The sequence below is a fragment of the Polyodon spathula genome, chromosome 4 (genome assembly GCF_017654505.1).
Source record: "Polyodon spathula isolate WHYD16114869_AA chromosome 4, ASM1765450v1, whole genome shotgun sequence".
NCBI lineage: Eukaryota > Metazoa > Chordata > Actinopteri > Acipenseriformes > Polyodontidae > Polyodon > Polyodon spathula.
The window spans coordinates 44,378,573-44,397,308 of NC_054537.1; the positions used below are offsets into that span (position 1 = coordinate 44,378,573).

Here is an 18,736-nt window from a genome sequence, read left to right on the forward strand (position 1 = left end):
ATCTAGGGGTCTGTTGGCTCAAGAGAAATCAGCAAGATATGCATCATCTCTTACTGATACAGTAACAGTGGTTTCTAAACAGAGAACATGGGATGTGTTACACGCTGCTTAGTTAAGCAGAACTGTGACTGTGTTCAGGAAAGTTGCACAAGGTTTGGATATTTTCCCAAAACACAAATGTTTTCACTTTTGTTTTTCGGTAATGGGGTAGCTCTCATTTGCTTCAACTGCCTCTCCTTCTTTTCTGTTCTATTTTAGAACGTAAAATACATCATTTTTTATTAACAATTATCACAATACATTAAATACCCTTTCAATACCTAGGTTTTAGTCTATTTCAATTGGTGTTTAACATTAACCAATCTCACATACCTGTAATTTGAATGGCACAACATATTTCAAGGGTGCTGAAGTCATCTTACAATTCATGGCACTCACACTGACAAGTATTTTGAATATATACACATCACTAAAGCTTCCAGATTATTATTTTTTTTTTTTTTGTAAACAAACTGAACCAAAGAGAATAATAGGTTAGCAGCAGTTATTTGTAATACAATTGAAATTCAAAATCAATTCATTTCACCTCGCACAATATGGTAGAGATATTAAATTAGCGTTAAAACTGGTGCTACATAATTTGAGTACCTTGAGTATGATTCTTAAAACTGTAACCTGAAGCCCTGGTCCCTCAAGGCTTGCTGAAAACAGACCTGAAGTAGCCGATTAACAGCCGTAAATTAAATATTTTCTTGCAGTAAATGTTGCCATAATTATATTACATATTTAAATCTATGGCTTAGTAAAAGTCACCCACTTGCTTTTACTTAAACAAAAATTGCCTTTTCTTTAAAGAATGCACTCAGTACAGAAAGTTTGTGCAGCCACACAAAAATGAAACAAACAAAAAGACATATACAAAAAAGGAATAAAATGGCCAAGCTGCAAGGAGACTTACTAGACCTTATCTTACATACTGTCTTTAGAAAAAGTGATATTCTTCCATCTGATATTTAGTTTAAGGGATGAATCTAAATCTGACACAAATGCCACAAAAAGAAAGTAGGCATGATTTAAAAAAAAAAAAAAAAATCTTTACAATAAAATAGAACAGTTATAGAATTACATTGACCAATTAAAAACAAATGATTTAATAAATGAAGTTGAAGGGGGAGGCGACTTTATTCTTAATCGCCTCTTTACATGGTCCTATATTGAGGCTTTGCAATCACGTGACCCTAGCAGACTATGCCGACATACTGGTGGTCAAAACAACCATGGCGGCTAATTCAAAAATGCTATCTCCCACACCAAAATGTAATGTACGTGAAACCACAGAGCACACTTTGCCTACAGACAGATATAAATGACGAGTGCCAGATACTTGGAATTTGTGACCCCTATTGTGCACCCCCTGTGCTTTTTACTACCCTGAAAGACAGCGGTAAACTAGTTTATTTTTTCCTTTTAAGAAAACCTAACTTACATGTTACCAAATATACAATTTTCAACAGTTTGTTTAAAAATCCTGTACTAATTTGAATTATCCTGTATTTCTATGTTTGTATGTAAACGTTTAACATCTTTCATTAAATAGACTTGCAAATAAAACAATGTACATGACATTTTTGGTATATACTAGCGTATCATAACTTTGCACGAAGCGTCAGTAACTGGAATCTGTAGATTTCAGATAAAGACTATGCTGTGCAAAAGTGAGCACAGCATTAACAATATGTTAAGGTACGTGTATAACGATTTCTGCTCATTATTATTTGTGTATTTAAATATGTTATAAAATTGATGGTTCCGTGATTTTATACTGAAATTCAGTAAAACAATGAAACATAGCATAATTCTGTAACTGCAAAGTTGTATTTTATGCAAGGACTGGGAATCACCATACCCGTTAAGTGTAATCTCTTAAGTGTATATAAGTATTTTAGAAAAACCAGTTATACATTTAAGCTTGTTACACTGTTGTTATTATTATTATTATTATTATTATTATTATTATTATTAAGGCCAGAACTAACTGCCAATATATTGCTGCTACTAACCTTTTATGAAGTGCTCACTACACAATTGTGTGACTAAGTTGGAGTCCAGTCTGTCTTCTTTGACTTTGGGTTACGTAGATCAGTCTTTTTGCTGCCCTGCTAATGGCTGAAATCCACTTTGTTCTCATCTCCTGTTGGTGCATCCAACAGCACAAGACCCATCTGGCCTTGTAAAATTGCAAGTTTAATGACTGCGATAAGTTAAGTTGTCTTTGCCCGCCAATGCTTGCTGACCGCCAGTATGGCAGCACTGTGCTGTGATGACGTCACATGAAAAATTGTGCATAACTGGAATATATCCTGTAGACGTCCAGAAATATAGCTTTCTATATATCTGATGCAAACATATACTGGGACTTCACACTGGTATGTGGTATTACTAAAAGCAGTGGCACTTTCTGGTAACACCTGGCTTAGAAGGCATGTTTTTTTTTTTTTTTTTTTTTTTGTAACAGAGCAGTAATATATAAAATATATATTGCATATGTCAAAGCACGTTTGCCAAGACTCAATGAGGTCATGTCAACTTTCTAAAATCATACAAAATAAGTATGTTCATCTACAGTAGATTAAAACTTTAATTTTTTTTTTTAAGATGGTGTATTATGAGCCTCCCAGCAAAAAAAACTTCCACCTCTCAAAGCCAAAACAAATGCCAATATAAAAAAGATACCTGATTCTAAGAGTATGAATAAATCCTTCCCTGTTTAACACTGTATGATTTGACCGGACCAGTCCCCACTGTCAGTACAATCATTTAATATTAAGCACTGTTACCTATACGTTAAGACTAGCAATTTCAAAATTTCTCTCTAGCGCATTTTTTTTTTTTTTTTTTTTTTTTTTTTTAATCAAGTTGAATGTTAATAAAAAATAAAGCTAATCTACATCATAGTCTGTAAATGTCCTGGGTAAGGAGGTGTTCGTAGTGCACAGAAAGTATCCCACAGCTCCATGTAGCAATTCTGCAGGGAGAGCTCAGCTTTTTGCAGTGTTCCTATGTAATTTTAAAGGCAGCGAGATCCATCTTTCTGTTCCCTCGTTGAGGTAGAACAAAATATCCCTTCCAAATACTGCAACCAACCAGTTGAAGAAAAAAAAAAAAAAAAAAAACAGCTTTTAAAAGTTGCAGCCTGGGTTTACATTTTAATGCCTTCCTGCTGACTGAGCTGAGACAACGTCTTCTTGATGCGCAAAGCAGTCAACCTGGCTGCTCCATTGGCATACCAACATTCACGCATAATCTTTGCCATTACACGCAGGGCCTGCAAACAAGAACAAACAAAACAATTACTTCACTGCCACAGAGGTATACTTACTTCATCAGCTACACTTTAAAATATCCATTTCCTTACACTGCTTTTTACACGTAGAAGTATTCCTGTCACATACAGTTAAATGTGTTATGCACGTCTAATACAAGATATGGCAACATCTATACACTTGCTGACAAACCTCAGAATGTCATATTTACGTTCAGGGGGAGAAACTTTCAGCAGCTACCTGAAAGAGACCTAGGCATACAGCTTTCTAATTTAGTCTTGTCTGTAAAAAAATAAATAAAATGGGGATGACTTTGAACCAATTTCTCTCCGGAGGAGTATAGCAGCGTAACCTGCGCAGACAACTATGAATGCAGCATTTTCTACAGCAGCACGTCACATTTTACAAAACAATATCAGTTGAAGAAAAAAGGTAAGAAACATAGAAAACCAAAGAGAGATAGAGAGATAGATAGATAGAGACAGACACACACTCAGCCTTGGTTAATTCAACACCCCACGGTGATGCCATTTAGCGTTGACTTATCCAAGGTGTCCAGTTACCCATGGGTGCATACGAGCCATGGCACTAACATGCACATAAGTAACAGAACTCACACATTTACAGTACTACACTATTTACAAGTTTATTTTTAGTTAAATGTCCTTATGAAAACAGTTGAAAGAACTGCAGTGAATGAATCGATTACAACAAAGTAGTGGGTGTAATGTCCTTACTCTTAAGTAAACATGTAATGAAGATTCGGATGCACAGGTGGATCTCAATTCACATTAACTTTATTCCATGGTTTATTAGTTACCATTAAATGATGCTTATTACTATTCTCCTGCACTAATCTACACTCTGATGCTGCTAATCTCACCGGGTCTATCTACACACACGAATCCTTCCGGTTCTTGACCTAACTTCCTTTGTGCTACTATATTACTTAAAGGGGCAGCAGTACATTTCTGGACATCACACTTGGTACAACTCGTTGACTACACTTTTAGGTATTGGCTTGTACTGTCTAATTTGACGACTTAAATAGCAAAAAAGTTAATAAAATGTACATCATACAGAATTAACTCTGAACAAAAAAATAAATAAATAAGAACTTAGTTTCACATAGCAATCAAACATTGATTGTTTCGCATGCAAAAATAAGCGCTTTAAAAAGTTCTGCTGACAACCTTGTTACCCCAAATAACCTGAGCTTTAAGCCAATTGAACGAGAACTCATTTTTCTCTTCTGACTCATTGTGCTCTGATACTGTTACCAGCAGCACTAGGTAGTTGCGAAGGAATGAGTGAACAATCCGTTTCCAGTCACATGAAACAATAGTGTTGAGTTATCCACTGATCTAATAGTTTTTATCCCTTTGGTACCGGCGTCGTAGTAAATAAGTTGACCGGGAAATAAGTTGATCGCACAAGCGCAGTAATGCATAACCAGGCAAAAGTAAGGCGTGTCATCAGTTTGATTAAAGGGGAGGTTCACTGCATGCCTTTTTATTTTTATCTGAGCGTTTTATTTTCAAGACTACGTTGGTGTGTGTTCATGTCGCTGTCTTTCTGTATGAACTTTAAAATGTGTGATCGACGACTCTTTATATGGTAAATTGTTTTAAACCCCCGTCTTGTTGTGTTTCTATAACAGTTGTCAATCAGATGTAGTTTACGTGTGATCACAGAGATTAATTTCTATATTAAATGATTTTACTGTCAAAATGTTGTCAATCTTTAATGAATTAAAATATTTCAGTAATACTCCAATGACATGCTGCATCTACAATATTAGTATGACAAGGTCGTATTTTTACATTTTAATATTAGTACAGCTGTAACTTAGTTTAGACGTGTCAAAACATAGGCCTACCACTGCCAGTTTAAAAATAATAATAATAAAATTAATAATAATAATAGTATACAGTATATTGATTTGTCTGCATGTCTTGAGAATTAACATTTATTGCTACACATACAATTATATTTATTAAAAAAAAAGTTCTAGGTTTAGGGTTGTGATTTTTAAATTGGGATAGGGTGAAGAAAATTAACCTAAAGTTTTTTGTTTTGTTTTTTAAAGAAAGGAATTGTCGTGTACTCAGGTTGGGGGATTAAAACAAAAACAAAACAACAAACACACACACAATACATTAACATAAATGCCATATTCTTTGTAAACGTGACAACTGTATTCCTTGCAGTAATATACAGTATTACTAAGAGATAAGATTTGTGAGAGAGATCATACAGTATATATCTACATTATTTTAAATCGTGATAAATCACTTTAGTTCAATATACTGTATCTCTCTCGTTATATGTCGTACAATGTTGTGCACTACAGGAATTTATCATTTTTAAAATCATGCCAATATACAACATATGCTGTATGATCTCTTTCTTACAATAGCTATCTTGGTTGGTATTGAACTACAGGTATTTACCATGGTTTAGACAAAGAGGTTAACTCATTAGTTTAACTAATTAATGTATTGTTTCTTCCCAAACGTGTAATTGAAATGCATGCATGATGAAAACCAGTCTCCTGTTCGTTTTCTTTTCAAATGATACAAAAGTACTGTATGTGAAAATAAAACAAAGCGCGTAATACAAAAAATCATAATAATAATAATAATAATAATAAAAATAGGCAACATTTTTCAAGTACATCATGCGATTTATGTGCACTGCTCCATACATCATGGAGCTCAATTTTTTCCATGACAAACTCATGCTTTAACTTTTAACTTTTGGAAAATCGCTTGCATACCTTACCTGTTCATGCATACGGCGCACCAAGTGCCAAAACTATCCAGCCTTTAATTTGTCAATTTGTGAATTGGTCAATTTGTCTATGCTTTTGAGTGCAACGCCGTGGAAGTTAATATTGGAAGAAGACAAAAATGAGGCTGCAGAGACACTTCCTCCAAGATAAAAAATAAATAAATACAAACAGATTCATTTTTTTTTTTTTTTTAATTATTATTATTTTAGGGATATGGAATGGTGCGAGAAAAAATAAGTGCACTGTTCAGATATCCTCACATTATTATTAGTAGTATTTGCTATGGAAGTACATGCTGTGACTTTTTTTGCATAGTTATTGCCTATACTGTGTACAATAACTCGTTCACTGGTGGGTCCCCAATGAATTAATGCATTTTCACACCACCCGTAGGACTACTCTAACATTATATCAACTGCAGCATTTTCACTGAAAAATTAGACGACTTTCACTATTTACACAAAGGGAAACAAATTCATTAAAAACCACACAGTATACAATTCCAACACCTGCACTGGCTTTTAAGTTAACCAAGTGTGACAAGTACCGTATTCGTATCCCTTAAACCTTTTCCTTAACTAGTTTCACAGACAAATCAAGGACTTAGCAGTAATGCACATAGGCCAATTCAGATACATACATAATGAATGACTGCAACAAGCTAACACTGCAACAACTCGGTTGCGATAGATCAAATTCTGGTTACAATACTACATATGTCATGTACACACACTGGCTACAATTCATCTACTGGATGCTAAGGCTACAAGCACATTCTCACACTACATTAAAAAAAAAAAAAAAAAAAAAAAAAAACGTTTAACAAATTTGCAATTTATTTAAATGTTGCTGCACATATTGCAGTATAGCCAAATGCAAAGAGCAGCTTCCTTTTACAATTTTCCTAACAAGAAATCTACAAAATACAACCACAGCTGCCTCTTCACTGCAGGATAAACAAGCCTCTTCAAAAACAAAAATGTGTCTTGATTTCTAAACGTAACAGAATCACATAGAGACAAAAGCTCTGTGGAGACCAGCATTTGTAGCGCACAGCTTTCCAAAGCAGCCCATTTCTCACATTTCTCATTCACGTCCAGTCTGATTGAAATAAGTCAACTAAGAATCCCTCTTCAGCATCAAATGATATGTTTTCCAAGTAAAACAAAACAAACAAAAATAGCCTCTTTTTTCCAGGTGCTGGGTTTTCCTCTAACAGTACGATATTAGTCCTGAAATTCGTAAATCCTAGCTGTTGACAAACCTACCGGAAGAGGGCTGCAGCCACTACACTACCCGCACTAGCACCGCTGACTTTCACCGATCTTGTCAAAATTCCAGTCACAGCTACAGAGAGCAGATGGTGGTGCTTCTGCTCTACTGATTTAATGAACACTAATGGATTAAAAATAACTACTATATTGTTACCGTGATGTTTAAGAGTAAAAGCAAGTGCAAAAAGTTCTTCTGGGCTGGCATTGATGTTAATGTTTAATGCGCTAATGTTTTGCTTATTTTTTATAAATATTTGACTAAATGTAATTTATGACTTCAAAGTGAAGTTAGCATTTATTTTTTGTTAGGTTAATATCTGATCTGCAGCGATATTCACAATCCCTTACCTAGCGTCATACTGTCAGACATCCAATCTACTCATTTATAGAAATTATATTTACAAAATTAATTTTAAATTTTGTGTTGTTTGTTAATATATCCAATCAAATTATTTCCTGGGCTTAAGCTACTTATTTCCCAGCCTAAGCTCATAGACATTAGAAACAATGGAACCTCCCCTTTAAATTCTAGAGCTTGATCAACTTATTTCCTAGGACATCTGTATTAAGTGCCGAGTTACGAGTGAAGCATGGTGTCGAATTAATATAAGAGGCAAGATGCTTCTATTTCATATGGAGAAAATTCAGGACCAAGACCGTCTGTCAAATTAAGCAAAGGTGGAGAGTTGTCTGTCTGTCTGTAGATATATAGTGTGTGTAGACTTTTGCCCCTAGTGGTGTACTTAAGATAATACCTCCCCAATGCAGGTGAAGGAGGCAAATAAAGGACACCCTCATAAAACAATAATATTTCTGATTTTATTGCACACCCTCAGTGTAAAAGTAAATTTAACCAAAATATGGGAAAACCGTCAGTTCCAAATAATAGAACAAACCTTGCCATCAATGGTACTAATTAAACAAGAGTCTCCCTAACTATCAGTAAAATGTGCCAACTAAAATGGAAGTACCCCTGGCTGTGGCTAATCACCTTGTTACCTACTCCATAAACATACAGGGTTACAAAACTACTGGCCTTTTTTTTTTTTACCTAACAGTGGACAGGGAACTCTTTACTCCTGTCTCTGTCTCTCTCTCTCTCACAATTTTTATTATATATATATCTCACACACACAGATGAAGGCTATATTTGCATCCTGAGCAATTCCAGAAAAAAAAAGACATAATATTGCAGTAGTGATGTCAAAATGTCATATTCGTCTGAAAGACTATACTCTAACCCATACTTGACTCCTGTGCACCCCGACCACTTTTTGAGGGGAGAAACAAAAAAAAACAAAACAAAAAAAACTTAAAAACAACTGTAGTCATATTTTTTTCCTCATCCACAAAAGCAAAACTTTTGCTACAAAAAAAAATTCTCCTAAAACTGTTTTTGAGAAATGTATAGAAATTATAAAGTTTCCACTGGGGAATGTAAACTTTTGACTACAACTGTGTACACAGATGTATGTATATATCACACACAGAGAGACACAGACAGACGGAGAGAGAGAGAGAAAGAAAAAACCTGTTACATGTCTAGCAAATGTATTACAGAAGTTAATACAGTGCTTCAGTCTGTCTGGTTTCAATTCTCGTTTGAGGTTCTAGTGCTAGACATGGCTGTCTGAACAAATATGACATCAGTGTTTTGGCTTTGAATGTGGTTTTGGTCATGATTTGTAAAATGGTATGTTTCACCGTTAACCTTTTTTTTTTTTTTTTTTTTTTTTTTTATATACACATTACTGGAGCTTGCAGGTCACATTTCTTGCTTCCTGCTGCAGCGGGTTGAAGCAGAAAATGTTTACTAAGCAACCTGCAGTAATAAGCCAGCAAAGTCTGGATTCTGATGAAGATTATCTAAAAAAGTCAACCAGGAATTGTATTTTCTCATCACATTGTGGTATACTACAGATTTAAGACAACAGATGCATACATACTAAAATCTACTAGGAGATTTTATTTCAACACTGGTTTCTGTAATAACCTTTACACAAATGAACTAATCTGTTTAATTCAGTAAACGTAGATATATATTCCACAAGATCCAGCCCTTATGAATGAAATCTGAGAAAAAAAAAAAAAAAATTGTGGCAATATTACTGCTACTGTTTTCGTCAGATACCAGTTTACACACAACTCTAGTGAGACCACGAGTGATACTAAAGATTAAAGACCTCACTGTACATGTATTTAGCAATGGTGCTAGCTTGGTCAACAGATCACTGGGGGAAACACCAGCAGCATTAATGCACAGAAGAGTTTAAAAAAAAGGGGGGGGGGGGGGGGGGGGTAATATTTATTGGGAATGACGTAATGTCCAACGTTACTGATGAAGTAATGCAAAACACATTTATTAGTTTTGTGAGTGGTAAAAAAACGATAAAAAAGGGGGGGGGGAGGGGGGGGGGGGATTGTTGATTGACAGGTCAAGCAGTTTAGTAGAAAATAAAAACAATGTACAAATGGACAGAAAATTTAGGGCCCTACTTAGAAACAGATGCAATTATTTTTCCATTTTGTATCCCATAATCTGGGTCAAACAGACTGCCTCTGGATGCAAATTAACAAAACGTAGTGCGTATTGTTGGGGTGTCTGCCTCAGTGCCTGGTGGAGGCAGAACTTGAGCGATTAGATTTTGTAGTTGCACAATTTTGCTATAATTAACCACTTTATTGTGCTATGTACTTTCTTTTAAAATGGTACTGTATGAGCGATAATTAAGCTAGCTTTTTAAAGGGCTTGTAAGCAACTCCCTATGTGTATTCACTGGTTGGGCACATGCTGGGTCTGTGCGACCTGAAGTGACACACCCATAAATCTGCTTTGTTCACAAGTGAGTTGATGGCCAATTGCTGTCAGTTTAACGCATATACTTGCGTTTGTGTACAGATTTGATAATTAAGGCCCTTAGATGCATTTTTTCAGAAGTTCTAATTCTACTTAATTAGGTTGTTATAACTTGAGAAGTGGTGACTGATTTGGATTAGAAGTACCCCTACCAAGAAAAGAAAATGAAAGACACACACCTCACAACTCTGCCACCGGTTTGGAATGTTTGGCCTGAGCTTCTGTTCACAAACCACTTTCCTCATTTCCTCAACAGAAGGATCTGAAGGAACCAGGTCATAATATGGAAGCTGGTAGTCTTCATGAATTCCTAGGTTGAAAATCAAAAAAGGCACAGTAGGTCAAAATACATTCAACATATGTATGCACTGGGAAGGGTTCAGTGATGTCCAATTTTTTAAAAACATGTTTTTAAACATGTTGGATGATGCCTCCATAGTGATTAGGATGGTGTTTTTGAGGACAGCTTTTGGAATATTTTTACATCATTATTTTACATTTTTTAAATATGCTGCTTTCTGGAGACTGACAGCCTCAGTTATTTTGTTTGTTTTTTTGCAGACAGAAGAGTCATAGGTACTTCAAGCATCAGTTACAAAGCAGCACCTGGTTAAACGATACATCTACAGCGCTATAAATCTTCCCTAATGAGAAGTCAACATACTCACACTGATAGCTTTACTAATAAGACAACACATTTGAAAGATTGATAAACTCAAAACTACAAATATTAATATTATTTCTGTTATTTTTCATTTCTAAAACGTGAAGTTATGGTTTGCCGAAATGTTTAATTGACCAAAACACTGTATCTAAATACCACTGCCCTTTAAAATCACAAAATAGGACCCTTTCATTCATTATGTTTTTTAACTGACAGAAATGCACTAGATTTCGTTGCACTTGGTTTTCACTATTTCTCAAACTTTAACTTAGAGCAATTGTACGGACCTCGTAAAATATGTTATTTTTCATTTCTAAAACGTGAAGAGAGTCAACAATGAAGCACAAACATGCCCTGCCAGGTTTAGTACAAGTCATTAAGATTTCAAAAGGTCAGGATTATTTCTGATAGTTCAAAAGGGAAGCTGCAACAAGTGCTGTGCAACCAAAATCTTTACAGATTCCAGAGCTGAATCAATATATTACGTACCACCAATCGAGCATCTCCGTGCGATCTCCCAGAACACTAATCCCATAGCATAGATGTCAGCCCTCTTAAAAGACTCAAAATGTTTCATATTAATGGAATCGTCAAGGACTTCTGGGGCCATATATCTGTTGAAAAAAAAAATTAGGAAAGTTATTTAAGTGCTTACATTTTTACACACCCCCTATAGCAGCTTCGAGGCTTTAGAAAATGCAGAGTCGAAGATTTAAAGAAAAGTAATCTCGAAAGCATCTGTTAAAATGCGATGGTTGAGTTGGCTCTTTCTTGCAATTCAGTCTAAGAGTCATTCTAGACTCTAGAGTCCGTAGCATCTTGGTAGCAGTATCTACCTATACCACTATAAACCAAGAGGTTTTACTACTACAAAACACTAGTAAACATTGAAGGGGTTTTCGTGCAGTTTGAAACTGACCAAAAATACCAAGGAATACCACATGTTCACGAGACTTCAGCAGTGAAGCCGTTTGTGACCTAACCTCAAGCAACTTTCTACTATAACCAACAGCCTTACCAAGCAACCCTTCATGGATTTCCGAGATTTGCTAGAATAGCCCTACAAGATTCAAATAGGTACAAGGGGCTCACTGAACTCTTCATTGTGTTTTTTTTTTTTTTTTTTTTTAATTTATTAAAAGTAAAAAATAAAAATCCACAAAATTGTTCTAAATTAATTACAAATACAAAACATAAAATACTTGATTGCATATGTATTCACCCCCTTGAAAATCAATATTTGGTAGAGGCACCTTTGGCAGCAATTACAGCCATGAGTTTATTTGGATAAGTCTCTACCACCTTTGCACATCTGGACACTGCAATTTTTGCCCATTCTTTGCAAAATTGATCAAGCTCCATCAAGTTGGATGGGGACATTTGGCAAACAGCAAATCTCTGTACTTTGCTGCATCTATTTTGCCCTATATCTTCACAAGCTTTCCAGGCCCTGACGCAGAGAAGCATCCCCATAGCATGATGCTGCCACCACCATGCTTCACGGTAGGGATAGTGCTCTCAGGATGATGTGCAGCGTCAGGCTTGCGCCAAACATAGCGCCTAGCGTTGAGGCCAAAAAGCTCTATTTTGGTCTCAAACCACAGAATCTTCTTCCACTTGGTCTCAAGAGTCTCCCACTTGCATTCTGGAAAACTCTAGCTGAGATTTGATGCAAGTTTTTTTCAACAATGGCTTTCTTTTTGCCACTCTCCCATAAAAAGTCAGTTTTGTGAAGCACCCAGGCTATTGTTACCATATGCACAGTGTCTCCCAGCTCAGCCGTGGAAGACTGTCACTCCTTTAGAGTTGCCATAGGCCTCATGGTGGCCTCCCAGACTAGTGCCCTTCTAGCCCGGATACTCAGTTTTTGAGGATGGCCTGTTCTAGACAGATTCACAGTTGTTCTATATTCTCTCAATTTCTTAATAATGGACTTTACTGTGCTCCGGGGGATATTCAATGCCTTGGAAATGTTCTTATATCCTACCCGATTGGTGCTTTTGAAGAACCTTATTCCGGATTTGCTTTGAATGTTCCTTCATCTTCATGATGTAGTTTTTGTTAGGAAATGTACCAACCAACTGTGGGACCTCCCAGAGACAGGTGTATTTAACCTGAAATCATGTGAAACACCTTAATTGCACACAGGTGGACTCCATTCAACTAATTATGTGACTTCTAAAGACAACTGGTTGCACCGGAGCTTATTTAGGTGTGTCATAGCAAAGGGGGTACTTATGAAATCAATTATTTTCTGTTTTGTATTTGTAATTAATTTAGAACAATTTGTAGATTGTATTTTTCACTTTGACATTATTGACTTTGTGTTGATCAGGGGCAAAAACTCTTAATTAAATCCATTTTGATTCCATGTTGTAACACAATAAAATGTGGAAAAGTCCAAGGGGGGTGAATACTTTTTAGAGCCACTGTAGTTGTTTTATAAGCAAGGCTATAAAAACAATATTGAAGCTACTACAAAATACCAAAATGTAATCCTTTGCTCTATTAAATAAAATAAATACATAAAATAAATCTCTTTGCAAAGCATTTTTTCAACCTTTAAACATTTGTTATCTTCATGTCTGGTCACCAGATAGCGGACTGCTTTAAGCCTAGACTTTTTTGTTCCTTAGCAATTAAAGATGCAATTCATTGTACACTAGCCTTAAGTAGCATCTATCATGGGTACCTACCAAGGACAAAATGTATTAAAATTAGCATAGCTGTATTGCTGCAGGCTACCAATAGGACCAGGCTTGCGCGACCACAGAGTTGAAGTAAAATCTCTGAAACCTATACATCTTTTCTCAATGAATTATCTTAGTACAGCACAAACATGGGGAAAAAAATATTGTTCTTACAGCAAGCTTATCAGCTTGCTGCAAGACTTGTATAACCAAGTTCCAGACAGTTACAAACATGCCCGGGTGGGTTAGCATCTAGTGAAAAATGTGCCTACTGGTATCCTGGTTCCCCAATAACAACAATTCACGGGGCGGAACAAGGCCACCTGCTGAGATGTTTTCGGACATAAAGTTAGTAACGAATAACATATAAAAAGAGGCTCTGTACTTCAAAAGCCCTACGCATATAAGAGGTGATCAGTCATTGAGGAAATGGAGGGGGGTCATCGTCTCCGAGATGACCCGACAAACAAAGAGGCTTACAAACCAGAAAGAAAAACACTGGTTAGTAATATTAACATATAGAAGAGGTTCCAACTCTTCAATGGCCCAATATATGCAGTAAGGGTTCCGTCGCTGAAGACACCCGACATACAGGAGGGAGGCCACCGTCTCTGAGGTGACCCGACATACAAAGAAGGGCACCGTGTTTGAGTTTATCCGACATACAAAAGTGGCTCGCGAACCGGAAAGAAAACAAAGTTATAAGATGTTAATACACACAGAGCGGGATGTTCCGCCTCTTCAAAAGCCCAACATAATAGAAGGAGGGTTCCGTTGTGGAGGAGACCCGACAAACAGGAGAGGGGTCACTGTCTTTGAGGAGACCTGACAAACAGGAGAGGGGTCACCGTCTTTGAGGAGACCCGACAAACAGGAGGGGTACCGCCACTTGGGGCCCTCACGTGAATAGAGGCATCAGAGCCTGAAAGAGAAGTAGACAAAGGATCATGCATGCTAAAGGAGGGCTTTGGCCGGGGGTCCCCTCTGACTTACGGAGAACCCTCCCCTCTAGGAGGTAAATGAAGCGATGCTTAAAGGGGTGGAGAAAGTGGAATCACTAACCCCCTCAGGAGGAGACCGACGCAAAGGCTGTTTGAGATTCTAGAGGAGGAGGAGGAAGAGGAAATGAAAAAACACAAGACAACTAGGAGGAGGTGACTAAGGTTTAAATACAATAGATTTAATTTGTGGAAGATGATGGCTGAAGAGCATTAAACTTGAAATGACAGGGGAAAATGTGAAACTTGAAATGTGCAGGCACCTTGTACAGTACAAGGCAGGCAGCCGTAGCTACCGTGCTGGCAGGCATTAACTATGTTGCTGGTCATTTCTAAGAGGACTCAGAGCAGAGTGGGTTTTTCTATTACACTGCATGTGAAGTTACCTCACTAGTTGTTTTCAAAAAGGCTTTTTACAACTGTTAAATCCCCAGCTAATAAGCTTAGAAATTAAAAATTAACAGCAAAGTTACAAGTAAGTCCCCAATGACATCTATGATGTTCTGCAAATGCTATGAACATTCAATTGACTGGAACCAAAAAAATACCTACAAAGACCATTTAATGCCAAAAATCCATCTCAACAATCGCATCAAGTATAAAGAGAATCAGCGAGGCTCCCAAACCAAATCACTATCACTGACAGTATGAAATCTGCAGGTAGCAGGACAGAAATTTGTTGACGATTCTGTTGTGGTGTGTGCCGAGGCCGATATCCTGCTGGAATATTTTTACTGCATATTGCAGAATGTTTTGTTGAACTTTGTCAAATCTGTAATTTCTGCCTTTAAAATCCAACTCTGATTAAAGATTTTGCACATAATTGTTAGGCCATTTAATTGTTGTTATCACTATCAAACAATTCTTGATTTAAAACAAAAACACCAATTTCTATTTTTTTATAAACAGAAAAAAAAACAACAAAATCAGATGACAGTTTGCCTACGATTGTGTCAATAATCATAACATTGTCCAAGGAGTGTGGGAAATTGACGAACGCTGTGAAACACGAACAAGAACTGGAAACTCTAAACATTGTTTTACTGAAAGATAAAGTTCGCTATAATACTGTCAAGCTGTGTGGTGGGTATTGTTTCTATTGCCTGTGATGTGGCCATTTTTGACAGGTAGGACTGCAGTAGTGAACGTCTAAGACCATTTTCTTTATGGTGTGCAGACTCGCTTGCTTTTGGACAAACTCCAGTCTTTCCTAGGTAGTACAGTTTTCTTTTGAGAGAGCCATTACTTCATGTTGTTGGGGTTACTCAAGCGGGGAGTTGGCTTTCGGGTAAACCCAGTTTAAGAACGCTGCACGATATCAGTCGTCAAAACAAGGCCAATAAATTTAGCCTCCCATATTTTATTATGAAAGGGTACATAAGGACCTTTTTATTTTATTGTGTTACATATTCCCATGTGTTGCTACAACTGTTTACATAAGGTGTATGTATTGTTTAATTATTGTTATTATTTATTTAATTTTTTTACATTTTGAGCACTTTTTTTTAAAGTTAAAAAAAAGTGGTCAAAACGTTAAAAAAAAAAAATTTAAAAAACCACACACACACACCTTATGTAAACAGTAGCAGCAACACAACAATAAAAAGTTACTTATGTACCCTTTAAGCGGGTCATTTGCATTTGGAAGGAGAATTTCTAAAAGAAACGACATGAAAACCCAGATTACCTGAAAAGTACTACCAAAACAGAGTGAGAAAAAGGTAAGACATTTTTATTTTTCCATGGAAACCCCACCATTCTGAAGGAACAAATTCTTAAAGGAACCAGTGTGCATCACGTCTGTGGTAATTCATAGTATATATTGCTGCTGGGCAGCAACACTCACCCCTACTTAAACCAGCTTTTACATGGTTGAAGTTTTGCATTATGATGTACATGATTCAAGCGGACAAGCAGCAAAGAGAACCACAAACATGTAAATTACAAAATACATTTATTTTTACCTTTTTGTTCCCACTCTGTGATTTGGAGCAATGTCAATCGTGTCTGTAGCTGAATCATGTCTTACTGCCAGACCCAAATCCGCTATGCAGCATGTCCCATTCTTTTTTACTAAAATGTTTTTCGACTTTAAATCTCTGTGAGCAATTGCAGGTTTACCTGGAAAAGAAAACCAGAATTCAGAAGTGTGAGATCATAAAATATATCAGAATGTATTCTTGACATCATTATGCACATTATCTACAAACTCTTGAATGTGGCACACAGGATAAAAAAATAAGATGAATCGCTCCAATCTAGTGACTTTAGACACAACACACACACCTTTCGTACAGTATGTGATACTTGTAATATATGAAAAATGTCACAAGCGACTATACGAATGGGAGTATATTGGCTAGTTTCTTAGACACAGCCTAGCAAACAAACTGTTTAATTATTCTGAGCACCCCACTCATGTGCTGTGCAATGCAACTTAGACACTCACCTTGTGTTCCTACAATCTCCATGTGAAGATGGGCAAGTCCACTGGCAGTGGACAGAGACAGTTTAATCATGCCCTCTACAGTAACTGTATATCTATTTAAATAATCAAAAAGTGATCCATGCTCATGGTAATCTGACACCAGCCACAACTGAGTCCAAGTTCCATTATCTGGAAAAGAAAAATAACATTGCTAAAGACATCACAGACCAGGGTTCACAGCTTATTTGTTACCACATTTCCTCAGTTTGACTAATTATTAAGGTTGCATTACTGGATACATATCTAAAACACAACTTAAACTGCAAGCAGCATTAGCAGCTGCTTCTAATGGTTGCTAAACAGTTATTTAAAAAGGTGATATCTATACTCTACATTAATACTACTTGGATAAGAGATATTTCAAGATTATGCAGTACATTTTGTATTAACCTGTTCAACGCTGCAGACCTGTACACTGCTTTAGGAAAGATAACAAAAAACAATGCAGATGTCTTGAGTGGCGTTGCCATTCCTGTGGTACAACAGAAGTGCACAAGTCTAATGCTGTATACGTTATTCATAGGAGTTATTATCTTTCTGTAAAGGTTACTTTGTGCTGCAAATTATAATAAAATAAAATCATGTGACAGATGTAAATACAAAATTAGAGCCATCAGAGACCAGTGGTTGTTTGATAAGCAGATCTTAGTCAGTCTGTAGATGTAAAAATGTGCAACAGGTATGTAAAGACTGACGGACAGGCACCTCCTTTTCCCAGATTCAGATACACCAAGTTAGTTTTGCTAAATAATGTTTCATCACAACTGCAAAATAAGTTCTCTAGATGTATATGTGCATTCACTGGTATTGAACAAATACATCAAAACATATAAATGTTTTAAGGCTTACTTGTGGTATACCTATAGCACTGCTATTACAGCAAAACATAAAATCAACCCATAAATAGAATTGTTATATATTATTACGGGTGTGCCTTTACTCAAACTTTAAATTTCTCGAAAGACTTCATGCAGGTTGCATTGTTTGGACGTTTACATAGAAAACACATCTAACCTTTGTTGTCTGCTGCGATGAACCCAAGGATATTCTCATGACGCAACATGACGGTTTGGTAAATTTCTGCTTCACGGAACCATGAGCGCTCTTCACGAGAAGAGAAAATTTTGACGGCAACTTCTTCTCCTCTCCACTTGCCCCGCCAGACTTCTCCAAAGCGGCCCTTTCCAATGCTCTCTTGCAAAACAATGGTTCTGGCAATTGTTCTTTGTACCAGCAAAGGTAGACCTAAAATATATATTTAGAATAAAAGTCAATTGCAATTTTCCTTCAACTTCCTTTCATCAAAATACTGTACCACAAAATCCATGACCTCAACTTAGCAATCATATTAGGTCAGAGGTCAAAAAAGGGTATTTCTTGTACAATACAATCTAACTTGACATAGACAATCATAGATTTCAGAATACCAAGAATAAAACTGGTATCTCACAGCGTTAAGCCTTTCTCATCAAGAAACCAAAAAATCCAACAAGAATGACATGATTTAACACAATCCTGATTATTATCTGATAACCAATGACTGGAAAAATCCCCACTAGTATTTAAGGTTGCTGCTCAGGAGTTTACACTACATTCTTCAGCACAGTCCCATGCTGGCAGGTTCACCATGAAGAAGAATGAATCACAA

At 36.4% G+C, this 18,736-nt stretch overlaps 1 protein-coding gene across 1 annotated transcript in view; it reads right to left on the bottom strand.

The window, feature by feature from the left end:
* Positions 1-1,126: 1,126 nt before the first annotated feature.
* The window catches only part of LOC121314569 (TGF-beta receptor type-1-like), a 34,782-nt gene continuing 17,172 nt past the window's right edge, over positions 1,127-18,736 (bottom strand). Inside the window, exons 4-9 of the mRNA XM_041247983.1 lie at positions 18,103-18,333; positions 17,050-17,217; positions 16,565-16,721; positions 11,402-11,526; positions 10,428-10,558; positions 1,127-3,325 (exon numbers count right to left, since the gene is read on the bottom strand). Of these exons, the coding sequence (XP_041103917.1) occupies positions 3,200-3,325; positions 10,428-10,558; positions 11,402-11,526; positions 16,565-16,721; positions 17,050-17,217; positions 18,103-18,333 (938 nt within the window). The 3' untranslated portion in view covers positions 1,127-3,199. The remainder of the gene's footprint in view (positions 3,326-10,427; positions 10,559-11,401; positions 11,527-16,564; positions 16,722-17,049; positions 17,218-18,102; positions 18,334-18,736) is intronic.